At 38.1% G+C, this 12930-nt stretch overlaps 2 protein-coding genes across 2 annotated transcripts; both read left to right on the plus strand.

Moving 5' to 3' along the window:
- Positions 1 to 671: 671 nt before the first annotated feature.
- On the plus strand, positions 672 to 4463 carry LOC110783369 (ubiquitin-like protein 5). The gene is made up of 3 exons (XM_021987705.2): positions 672 to 903; positions 2204 to 2463; positions 4112 to 4463. Exon 2 carries the CDS (start codon positions 2225 to 2227, stop codon positions 2444 to 2446), a length of 222 nt encoding a protein of 73 aa, XP_021843397.1. The 5' UTR covers positions 672 to 903; positions 2204 to 2224; the 3' UTR covers positions 2447 to 2463; positions 4112 to 4463.
- A 1549-nt stretch (positions 4464 to 6012) lies between these two features.
- LOC110783371 (RNA polymerase II degradation factor 1) lies at positions 6013 to 11095 on the plus strand. Its single transcript, XM_021987706.2, has 2 exons — positions 6013 to 6260; positions 8727 to 11095. The coding sequence occupies exon 2, from the start codon at positions 8759 to 8761 to the stop codon at positions 10883 to 10885; it is 2127 nt and encodes a 708-aa protein (XP_021843398.2). The 5' UTR covers positions 6013 to 6260; positions 8727 to 8758; the 3' UTR covers positions 10886 to 11095.
- The last annotated feature ends 1835 nt before the right edge of the window (positions 11096 to 12930 follow it).

The raw sequence follows: 12930 nt of genomic DNA on the forward strand, positions 1-12930 counted from the left end.
GGGTAGGTTGTTGTCCAACTGATGTGGAGGGATTCTCAAGTCTTGAGCATAGCTTAGGTAGGGCTCGGCCTCGTGACTTGGTCAATTCTTTTCCTACTCTATCAACTTGCGTTGGTTAAGTACAAAGTAGTCCCAAACACCAAAGTCAATATCTAAAAGTATAATTAATAAAAGCATCTAAACTCCGCTAACTTCATCGGCTTCTCCGAGAGTTATCACTTCGACATCCTCATCGATTGATTTTGGCGGAAATGAACTCTTGCAAGTTGCAAGACAACGTCTTTGTCATCTCCCCTCTCCGTTCAATTTCAACACTTTCTTTTAATCTGGTTTGTATTCATTTCTTCCTAATTCACGATGATGCAAAGTTTCGAGGTTGGTGTCAAGAGTTTATTGGCTCATGACCGGAACTGCATGAATTGGACTTAAACTCATTTTGAGCTTCACAAGGTTGTTGGATTCGAGCAAATTCTACAACTTATGTTGCTTGTCTGGTGTTGTACTGTCACACAAAGTGTGAGGTGTCAGATTGTTGGACTCTTTTAAGTTATTTTAATAAGCATTTTTTGCTTGCGGATTTATTCAATTTAAGTCTAGGATTTAAGTTATTTCCTGGTCCTAATTGTATTAGGAGGTTTTTTTGCCCTATAACTAGACTTTAATCTTTGTACGAGTACAAGTTTTGGTGTTTTCCCAAATTCAATTTTCCTTATCATTATCGTCGTCGTGTCAATCAAAAACCCTAATTCGTTCCGATTCAATTTCAGCCTCGCAATTTCTCTATCCTCCCCATCTCGATTCCCTCCGCTTTCTCTCTCCTAATTCCGACAACCATCTCCGGCACCGCCTGATCAATCAATCCATCTGCTCATTTATCGATTTCAGATAAACATCTTTCACCAGGTTCGTGATTCTTCTCTTTCTCTCTCTTCGATTTTTCTTCAGAATTAGTTAACTTTTCTTTAATTATTTGGTCGCGATTGGTATTTTATGCCCTAATTACGTGATTGAATTGCGTTTTGAGCTTCAATTTGGGATGTATTGTTTGTAGAAAGGCGTCAGTGTTTAATTTTTGGATTTGATGAATTTTCGATCTTTTTGGGGCTTAGGGTTTACGCTGTTGGAAATTTCATTCTGTTGTATGTGGAAAGTTGCGTGGAATTGGGATTAAACGTGTTTTGTTGATCAATTTTGAGGGTGGAGGAATATGATTGTAATGTCTATCAGCTTCAGTTTTTTGTTACTGCAATTATGAGTTGCAAGCTCCAGTACTCATAGCGGCAACATGTGATTAACTGGAGGGAAGATTGACACTTTTTTTGTGGGGTATTATAACTAATAATTAGTCCAAAGTTCGGGGATTCTGATTACAGAGTGATGTTTTATCCTCTTTTGTGATAAACCCTTGTCTTTTGCTTGATTGTTTGTCATCGCCAGCATAGTCTTGTGAGCTATAGATGATTGCCAGAACTAACTAACTACATATTGCACAGTAATGAGTGAAGGAATAAAGGAGGAGTACATTTGCAGCACAACATTTAGGATGATATGTAATATTATAATGTTTCAAGGTGGTTGGAGCCGACAAAATGGTTTGGTTTTTGTCACTTTTTGATGTCGAGGAGACGAGGAGTACTTTGGCCTATTCATGGACGTCCAATTGATTGTTCTGTATGTTGTTTATCCTTCCCTGTTTCCACAGTTCTCTTTGACTAATAGGTTTTTGAACCTACGGTTGCTTGGTGTTAACTGTTTAAGATTATGTTGTTCTCTAGTGTCTCCGTTCTTACTGTTTGTTTTAGTTTTGCTTATGAAATGTGAAAAACAAAATCAGAGATTTCAAATTGGGAATAAGATTAAGATATTCTATGCTCGCTTTATAGTAGGTTGACATAATGTTTGGCTAGTCTTTAGTCTTATAGAAGACAGAGTCATCTGGATGGAGCACCTATAGAATCGTGACAGTGTTGGAATTTGGACTTGTACTTCTTGAGAGTACTTCGTTTGGTTCATTGTGTACACATATCTTAAGTATGTTGATAGTGGTCTAATCCTTGATTATGTATCCCATATCTTTCTATGTCATGATTTGTTAGTTTAATGTTTAGAAATTTTAGTTAAATGTTAATTTTGTGGTTGAGAAAAATATTAGGAAATTGTGGTGGACCTGGGGTGCTCAATTTTCAATGTTTACTTTTTGTAGGTGAGACAAAAAGAAGGAAAGATGATTGAGGTGGTGTTGAACGACAGATTGGGGAAGAAAGTGCGCGTAAAGTGCAACGAAGATGACACCGTTGGAGACTTGAAGAAGCTTGTTGCTGCTCAGACTGGTACTCGCTCTGAAAAGATACGAATTCAGAAGTGGTACACAATTTACAAGGATCATATCACGCTCAGGGATTACGAGATTCATGATGGCATGGGTCTCGAGCTCTACTACAATTGATCACCTTCTTCTTCATGGTTGTTATTCTTTTCTCACTCACTTTCTGTTTTTTTCGATGTCTTTTGGAGTAATTTTCATGTTAATTTTGTGAGTGTTTCACGCTCAAGGATTACCAGATTGTTACGTATGAATTTCCTCCATGGTTCTTGTATAGTTTCACCTCAAAAGGCTGTTATACATCTGTTTTATAGAGAAATGAAAACAACATCTCCATATACCTTTTTAATCATCCATGAATTGATTAGGGATAGACATTTGAAGTACTGATCTTGTCATCACATAGTAGGTATGGATCCATTTGATCCACATTTTGTCCTTTATTTGTAGATTCCAAAGTAGTTTACAAATGGCTGCTTGATTCAACAATTGATCTGTCTGAATCCTCTAATAGAAGATGTATTGGGCACTTTAGGAATTAAAGAAACATATGTGCAATTTACCTGCTCAGGCATCTTAGAGTGAATAAAGAATTCCTGCACTACAGTAGTTATGCTTTTTCCTATTATACCCCATACCTTCTGAAAAAAATAGCCATTATAACCATCAATTCCAGGAGCTTTCGAGCTGTTAATGCCAAAAGCAGCTTGTTTTATCTCCTCCACAGTAACATATGCACAAAGGCTTGACGGTCCAGTATAGGTCCTTTCTCAATGATGGTTCTGTCTACCATTGGGAGTTCTGAGGCAGCAGATCCCATTAGTTTCCCATAGAGACCATAACTTTATCCTTGATATGATTCTAAGAATGAAGCCATTAGCAATTGTCACACACTCACACTATATGTTGTCATTGGGTAGAGCACTACCAGATCATTTTTTTAATGTTCATAGAGACTTTAATGTAAAGTGTTCGTTCTGTAAAGGATATTGACATATCGTTAGTCAAATAATCTGCGGTTTACTCTGTGCTATGAGTATTTGTTGTAATCTTCTTGTTACTCTCGCATGCAAACATTGGGTATATTTTTAGCTGAACTGACATCATAAACTTCTGTTTCTTTAGTTTTCATTGGACAACCATAATTTACTAATTGACTTGTCAAATATTATTTTTTAGCGTTCAGGTCATCATTGATGTACCTAACTACCTACCTATGTGCAACTTGAAAACATAAAGAAGTTTTGGTTTGATGCAAACTCAAGTACAAGTCACCCTTTTATGATTTAAAGTCGCCTCATATTTCTTGAAAAGTTAACTCTTTGTGTGAATGTTGCTGTTAAATTATCTCAGCAAAAACCATGTTTTACCATACACCTGTCTAGTCTTTGTGTGAATGTTTTGATGGATTATTGCATTTGAGATCATTAGATAAGATATCTTCCCCTTTCTTTTGACTATTTAGAACCTTCCAAGAGTAAATTTCCATGTTTACACAAGTTGTCCATGGGTTATGCAGGGTTATAACTTATTAATGCTTGAATAATAAGGAGTATTTTGCTAGGAAACTATCAACTCTGTAATCTGTACTATGATATGAATTAAGGGTATACTTCGTATTGTTTACTATCTGTCCGTATTATGCTTATGTCGAGTTTATTCTATTACTCGACTAACAGAAATATGACCCATCATCTTTTCTGCTGTTTCTTATTTTTTTTTTTTTTATCATTTTATCTTCCTTCAAGTTCTAATATCTCTCAATTTTCTGTGATTGCTCATTTGCAGGCTTGCAGCTGGAGCAAGACATTGTGCAAAAAGGAGGGATAGTTTCGACCAAGGATTAAGTATTGGAAACCTTTGTATTTTCTAGCAAAACCAAACAAAAAGAAAGTTATTAAATCGCGCTTGAGCCTTGATGTGTAGATCCTTTTGCAGGTCTCTGTAAACTTTGTTTCAAGAACCACTGTGAATAAACCATGCCTAATTCTGAAACTTTAGTTACTGTTTTCTTGTGAGATATATTTCAGGCCTCATCCTGTTTAACCAAATTGTGTGACAAATTATTGCATGACATTCTTGATGCATCGAAGTTGTGTACGGATACTTGTGTTTAGTGTTCATGTTTCTTTGTGGTTGACTTGTAGGCTACTTAATACAAAGTATCTAATTTTATGATAGTCTTGGGGTTGAGCCCTAAGAAGCACCCAGGTGCACCGTACACCCAAGGGTGCTTTTACTCTTATTGGTGGTATACGGATGTAGTCTAGCTAAGCTCTGATGAATCGGGAGTCTTATGCGTGAATGATTTCATGAATGATCTTTTGTTGCGAAACCCCGACCCACTTAGTACCTACGACAAACTTGTACAATTGAGTAGGTGGATTCTATTGACTACTGAATTAGAATCTATCTCAGGTTTGTTCGTTCAGCTACACAAGTTAACCCTTGAGTCACTCATATGTTTCAAGCATAACACAGCTGGGGCTCGAGCTTGCACCAAATCCACCAACTTTTGTTGGTTAAATATGAATATATTGATTTTTTGTTTTGTTTAACAAGGGTACGTAAGAAAAAATAACTTATGAGGCCCCTCTCATGAGGGAAACTCAAGCAATCATTGTACTATTACAAGGATCAATATACCTAGAAGTACTAACTTTATGATCAATATTTGCAATCCAATTTGTTGCCTTGGTTCTTCTTCCAATACACATGCTTAATATTCCAAAAATCGAATTGGCGAAGAACTGCTATATCGTTAATAATGTTGTGAAACTTCCATGATACGGACTTCCCCTTATTCATTTAAATGAGTTGATGACATAAAGGTTGTCTTCCCCGATATAAAGCTTCTTAATTTGAAGTATGAGAGTTTCTTGAATACCTTTATGAAAAACAAAAACTTTCGTCTTGAAAGCTTGATTGATAACTAAATTACATGTATACGTGCTAACACTTGAGCCAAGATTGTGGAGGAAAAAAGGTGGAATTAGCTAACTTCGACAACATTTGAGGTGCACATAATAACAACCAGAAAACAGAAGTCAATACCGGAAAATGGTCACATGTGATCTCTAGCAAGATTGTGGAGGAAAAATGGTAGAATTAGCCAACTTCGACAACACTTGAGGTGCACGTAATTGTTAACAACCAGTAAACGGAAGTCAATGCCGAAAAATGGTCACATGTGGTCTCTAGCAAGACCGTGGAGGAAAAATGGTGGAATTAGCCAACTTCGACAACACTTGAGGTGCACGTAATTGTTAACAACCAGAAAACGGAAGTCAATGCCGAAAAATGGTCATATGTAATCTCTAACAAATAATTTTTACTTTAGGATATGACTTCACCAAAAAAATTTCATTTCTCGCAAGATTTAAGTTATAAAAGATCAAATTTGACATAATTTTCTTAATATAAAATTCAACAAAATAAGTGTAATAAAACGAAACATAAACTAACATATCAACACGTGGAAACTACTCAAGAGAAGCTGTAAAAATAACTGAAATACCAGGTTTTTACAGTTGGACTTCTGCGCTGGGCCCCAACCGTTTTCTCAACACTGTAACTCCAGTTGGCCCAAAAAAGTTTTTTAAAAAAAAAAATCAAAAAAAATATTGAAAAAGCCACGTCGCCCACAATAAAAATACACGATTTTTCTTTTATTTTTATTTCCGTAAATAATTTTATTTCCCAAATTCAATTTCCCTTTTTTTCTTCCTCTTTCCCCTTCCCCTCATCATTATCGTCGTCGTGTCAATCAAAAACCCTAATTCGTTCCGATTCAGTTTCAGCCTCGCAATTTCTCTCTCCTCCCCATCTCGCTTCCCCTCCGTTTTCTCTCTCCTAATTCCGACAACCATCTCCGCCACCGCCTGATCTATCAATCGATCTGCTCATTTCTCGATTTCATATAAACATCTTTCACCAGGTTCGTGATGCTTCTCCTTCTCTCTCTTCGATTTTTCTCCAGAATTAGGTTATTTTTTTAATTATTTGGTCGCAATTGGTATTTTCTGCCCTAATTACGTGATTGAATTGCGTTTTGAGCGTCAATTTGGAATGTATTGTTTGTAGAAAGGCGTCGGTGTTTAATTTCTGGATTTGTTGAATTTTCGATCTTTTTTGGGGCTTAGGGTTACGCTGTTGGAAATTTCAATTTGTTAGATTTGGGAAGTTGCGTGGAATTAGTATTAAACGTGTTTTGTTGATCAATTTTGAGGGTTGAGGAATATGATTTGTATGTAATGTCTGTCAGCTTCAGTTATTCGTTGAAATTAACACAATAATTTGACTGTTTTATCTTTTTGCATCCGAAATGCTATTTTACTCGTATTAGTTTGATACAATTTGGATACATTTCTTCTTAATAAATTTGTTGTCACGCTTAGAAGGGTCTATTCTGGAAAAGAAACAGGGTATTATGTTTGGTTACTGCAATATGAGCTGCAAGCTCCAGTATAGCGGCAACATATGATTAACCGGAGAGAAGATAGACACGTCTTTTCAGGGTATTATAACTAATTAGTCCAAAGTTCAGGGATACTGATTACAGAGTGATGTTTTGAGGATTTCAGCAACTAATAGGGGGCACAATAATAGTGTTTAAAGATGAGTTTTTCCTTCTTGGTGATAAACCCTTGTGTTTTGCTTGACCGCCTTGTCATTGCAAGCGTAGTCTTGGGAGCTATAGATGATTGCCGGATTTAACTAACTAAATATTGCACAGTAATGAGTGATGGAACAAAGGAAGAGGATTATTGGAGATTACCGCTTTCTGTTTTGTGCCGGGGAAGTACATGTGTAGCACAACATTTAGGATGATAATGTAATATTGTAATGTTTCAAGGTGGTTGGAGCAGACAAAATGGATTGTCTTTTAATGTCGAGGAGTACTTTGGCCTGTTCATGTATGTCCAATTGATCGGTATATCTGTCTGTATGTTGTTTATCCTTCCCTGTTTCGACAGAGTTCTCTTTTTCTAGTAGGTTTCGAAACCTATTGTTGCTTGGTGTTAACTGTTAAGTGATTAAGATTATGCTGTTCTCGATTGTCTACGTTCTTACTGTTTGTTTTAGTTTTGCTTTGAAATGTGAAAACAAAATCAGAGATTCAAATTGGGAATAAGATATTACGGGCTCGCTTTGTAGTAGGCTGACTTGATAATGTTTAGTCTTATACTTCGTATAAGACAAAGAGTCATCTGGATGAGCGCCTATAGAATTGTGACAGTGTTGGAATTTGGACCTGTACTTCATGAGAAATAGTAGGGAAGCTACCTCATTGTATGCACATATCTGAGTTTGGCAGGACTGTTAAAAGTGGTCCTATCCTTGTTGATGTATCCCATACCTGTCTCTGTCATGATTTGTTACCAAGTAGGAAAACGTTCAGTTTTTACAGTTAGAAATTTTATTCAAATGTTATTTCTGTGGTTGAGAAAAATTATTTTGTAAGAGGAAATAATTGGTATGGAACAAATATTAGGAAATTTTGGTGGACCTGGGGTACTCAATTTTCAATGTGTACTTTCTGTAGACTATGTTGCATATTCATTTCTTAAAGTAGTTTGATCCGTGAACTTGATTTTCAATTTGCAATTTCTATCGAATATGTTTTATATTCATATCTGAAAGTAGTTCGATACGTGAGCAGATACCTTTTGAAACTCAGCTTGAAAGTTACACGGTCATTTGGGTTTCATAAATATAGTAAAATAAGGTCATGGTTTGAGGAAGAAGGTTTTCTTTGCTGTACTAGGTACTCATCTGTGTTGGAAAACTGAGGTCCATTTGTATTTAAATATAAGATATGTGGGCTAATTGTTTTTCCTCCAAAACAAGTGAAAGGACGCAATAGACTACTAATAAAGCCAACTTGTTGAGTCTCTTCTCCTTCTTTTCTCCTAAGCTTGTTTTGAAGTGTTCCATTACATCCCATGAAACTGTAATGGACTCTTATTTAGAAGGTTCATATTGTTGCACACATGTTTCAAACTATGTCTTTGCAAATTTACATGGATTATCTTACTTGGCTAGACATGAAACATATATCTTTGCCTTTATGGCTAAATCTCTGTCACTTGTGTTTGGTGGTGGGAGGGGGGGGGGGGGGGTGAATAACTTATTAAATTGCCGCATATTTTTTTTGTAGAATAGCATCAGGCTTGCAGAGTTTAAGGTTAGAGTTACAATCTGCATGATTCATCTTCTTTTTCCTTCTTTGTCTCTCAACTTTTCCTTTTCACTCAATTTGAGCTAAGCCTTTTCCAGTCTCAGTTGTACACAGGTCGAGGCATCAAACAAAATCAATTTTTTTCGGAATTTATAATGCCTCTCTACATCAATTAAATACTGCTTTGGCTCTTTCTGAATTTGTTCCTTCCATGTCTTTCAGGATCATATATTCGCCAGTTATTTCTCTGCAAGATGTCATCGGCTTCAAAATCCAAGTCCAAGGACAAAAAGGTAGGAAAGGAACAGAAGACTCCTTCAAAGTCGTCTGCAGCTGCAAATGGGGGTACCGGACTTCCAGCAAGTGCATATAATCCATTGCTGGGGACATTTCATACTCTTGAGGCATCCTCTACATACTTGGCTCCAACAATTAATGCAAATGGTCGTTTCCGCAACATAGATGATTCCGATGATCATAGCGGAAGCCCTCATGAAAGCGGAGGTGATTATGATTCCGCCTCCAACAACGACAGCCGGTCTGTGGAGTCGGAAGAACACAATAAAGATAAAGCATCAAATGCTGCAGTCAAGCAGGAGGTTATCCCGGGCGCTGACAATGACAAGCGAGAGAAGATACGTCAGAAAAATGAGAGGAAACATCAGCGTCAGAAGGAAAGGCGTGCCCAAGAATTACATGAACGTTGCAGTGGCTATCTTATGTCCAGAAAACTGGAGGCTCTTGCTCAGCAGCTTGTTGTTATGGGATTTTCTCATGAACGGGCAACTATGGCTCTTATTTTAAATGAAGGTCGAGTGGAAGAAGCAGTCGCGTGGCTCTTCGAAGGAGGTGAAGATGCTGATAAGCATAAAGATCAAAATATTGACACGGGGAGCAATCTGAAGATTGATATATCCGAAGAGATGGCTCAGATTGCCGAATTGGAAATAAAGTTCAAATGCCCAAAGCAAGATGTAGAAAGAGCCATAGTGACCTGTGAAGGTGATTTAGAGAAGGCTGAAGAGAATTTGAGATCACTAAAACTAGATCAACCAACTGTCTTGCCAAAGCCGGAAGAAACTGGTGATCCTCCAACTTATAGTAATGGTAAGATATCATCTGTAACACCAAATCAGACCAATGTGAGGTTGTTGCAACCGAAGCCCATTTCAGCAAGTTTGATACCTCAAAGAAGGGATGAAAAAGATTTTAATTACACTAAAGCTGCAGTTACTGGTGGAGGACCGGCTCCGAAACCCGCGCCTAAAGTTGTTCAACCGGTTACAAGAATTCCGCCCAAGTTAGATTGGCCTAGACCTCAGCAAATAGCTACAACACCGGCCGAGAAAAGGTGGCCCGTTGGGGCAGGGTCGAACCCTTCGGTTTCTTATTCATTGGCACCACCGCTACAAGTATCGCCTCCACCGGCGGCAAAGGCGGAGTTACGGTATCCTAGTGTTGTTGGTAATGAATATAGGAGTCTTCAGCCAGGATCAGTTAGAGAGCCTGTAGTAATGATGCAGCGGCCCCAGTCTGTAAATGCTAAACCGGCCTCTGCAACAAGCATTAGCTCTTCTCCTCCTCAAGGTACAGCTGCTAGTTGGTATCCCACTAGTTCGGAGATTTTGAAGCCGAACGGGTTACTCCCTCACATACCTAGCACTAGAAGCCTTAGCCCAAACAACTTAACCTCAAACCAGTTTTATCACCCTTCTCAATATCAGCAACAGCAACAACACCAGCAACATCAACAACACCAGCAACATCAACAACATCAGCTACATCAGCAGCAACAGCAACAGCAACATCAGCAACACCAACAGCAACAGCAATATCAGCAGTTTATGCCAGTAAGTAGTAGTCCAATGGATAATCTAGGTACTACTACACGTGGGACCTCATCGTGGGTCAGGATGGGTGGGTCGCCGACCCTCGCTGCTGCTTCCTCTTTGGGGCTGTTTTCCGGGGTGGGTTCGACCTGCTCATCCGGGTCAAATTCCCCCGTGGACTGGAACACCAGTGGGTCCTCCATGCCATCATGTGACTACACTAACATAGACTGGAGCTTGGATCGAACTTTCCTCCCACCGAAGCAAAACGGGTTGTGGAACGGGTTGGGAATTGGATCCTACTCTAGAGTTGGAACTACCATGTATGATTCAGGACCTTCTGCCATGGGTATAGCTTTGAGACCTTCTTCATCTTCTTCTTCCAATGGGAATGGTGTACCTTCTATGGTTGGATTGCAGGATGGTGGAGGAGCGGGTATCGCTGATTCGTCGTCAGGTGCCACCGCCAGTTCTCGGGAGTGGACGTCGCCTTTCGAGGGGAAAGATCTCTTTAGCTTACCTAGACAGTTTGTTTCTTCTCCTACACTTTAGTGTTTGTGTGTTGGGGTAGAAATCTCGTGAATAAAAAGTAAAATCGAAAAAAAAAAGGAAAAAAAAAGACCCCCAGAAAGATTGTGCTTGAATTTCATATGTTGGTGTTCGTTCAGTTGTTGCTCTTTGGTGGTTAATTCTCAGTAAAAAAAAAGCTTCCTATATTTTCTTTTGCTCTTTATAGTAGTGATTTGCGTTTCTTGCTCTCTATTTTCCCCCCTGTTTTGGTTACTTTGCGTGCAGCTCGTAGTACTTGCTCACTATGTTACTCGGACTCTGGTGGTACACGTGTCGGACACGGGACTTGTGTAGTTGTGCCAGTGTCGGACTTGACTATTTTTTTTTTCAAAAGGTCTTGCGCGCACTAGGTATATTTATTGTACACCAAGATAACTTTTACCAATTTTTTTGTAATTTTAACCTAGTTTTAATTAACTTTTATATTAGTAAAAAAACGTTGATAGATAAACATTTTAAAGAGATAAATGATTAATTTTATACATTATTAGTGATTTTGAAGAAATAAGTTTTATTAAAATGAAAAAATTATCACTAAAAAATTAATAACTTTTACATATATAAACTTAACTTATAAACATTTTGAGTTAACTTTTACTGTGGTGTACAATATTTATTGTACAACCCTTGTAAATAAGAATTTGTGTTTTTTTAAAAAAAAAGGTCATGTCGTGTCTGAATGTTGAAGATCTGACACGGGTAATTATGGTAAAATGAAACGTTCAAATGACATTTATTTGCGCGTTAAAAGGATTACGTTAATAGTGATTAAGACAAGCTATCTTCTTTTCAAAACATTGTACAAGACGCAAAGTTTGTCTAATAAGGCATAGTGTAATAGGTCTGAAAACCCCACAAAATTGGTCTCTCAACTGTCGCCTACACTTCTACATATCTGTGTTTCGATAGCCAACTTGAAGATGGTTGTAAATAGAAAAAGAAATTGGATAAAATTTTAACTTGTGGTTGCAAACATCTGGTACAGTGATAACCCATGTTATCTAGACTCAGATATCCATATGTCCAAGTGTTGGGCACAGTATTTTGAGAAATAGTTACACGATTTTGGTCCAAAATGAAGGGTCAATACCAATGTCTAAGTGTCGAGGATGCGACACGGATATTTAAGGTAAAATGTAGAGTCCAGACAATAACAGAGGTGATAAACTCACCTAGATATCAAGAACCAAACGTAAAGTATCCATGGCTGAGCTATTAATCTATTATCTTCCCTTTCTGCCCCGTCTGTACTTATCTAGTTAAAGACTCCGTCAATGTGCTTAATGGACGGGATGGGGCGGGGCGACACGGATGCGGATGTAAGTCCCTCCATCTCCATCCTCTTTCCCGCCCCATCACCCATTACGGGTACAAAATTTATCCTCACCCCCGCTCCAACGGATACAAAATAAAATCCATCCCCGCTCCAACGGATACAAAATAAAATCCATCCCCGCCCCAACGGGTCAAACTAAAATCCATCCCCACCCCCACCACCTGTTTGGGTATCCATCCCCATCACATCCCCACCCATACCCTTGCCAATACCAGCATAATTAGATGTTCGGGACAGAAAAAATATAGTACACTTCGTGTTCTATAGTACTCCCTCTGTATTTATTTAATGGATACACTTGTCTTTTCCGGCTGTATTTATTTAAGAGATGCACTTGTCATTTTTAGTAACTTATCAACCCCACCATCTAATTAAATAATCTATCTATACCCCATCCCCACCCCCAATCCCCTAAAATGACATGGTCCCCACTTGTTTTACTTATTAAAACATCTACCCAACCCCACTTGTTTTATTACTTTATTTCATTCAATTCTTTTTCTTAATACCCGTACCCTACCAAGTGTATCTCTTAAATAAATACGGAGGGAGTATTCTGCAGGAGCTCAAATAAGGTTTTTCTGACAGGAATAACACTTGAAGACCTCTTAATTGCATTAGACATCATTCAATGATGATCAGCCGAGTGTTCCTGTCATTCTGATGTAACACTGAAATACAATCTGTTTTT

This window comes from Spinacia oleracea, chromosome 4, assembly GCF_020520425.1.
Source record: "Spinacia oleracea cultivar Varoflay chromosome 4, BTI_SOV_V1, whole genome shotgun sequence".
Taxonomy (NCBI): Eukaryota; Viridiplantae; Streptophyta; class Magnoliopsida; order Caryophyllales; family Amaranthaceae; genus Spinacia; species Spinacia oleracea.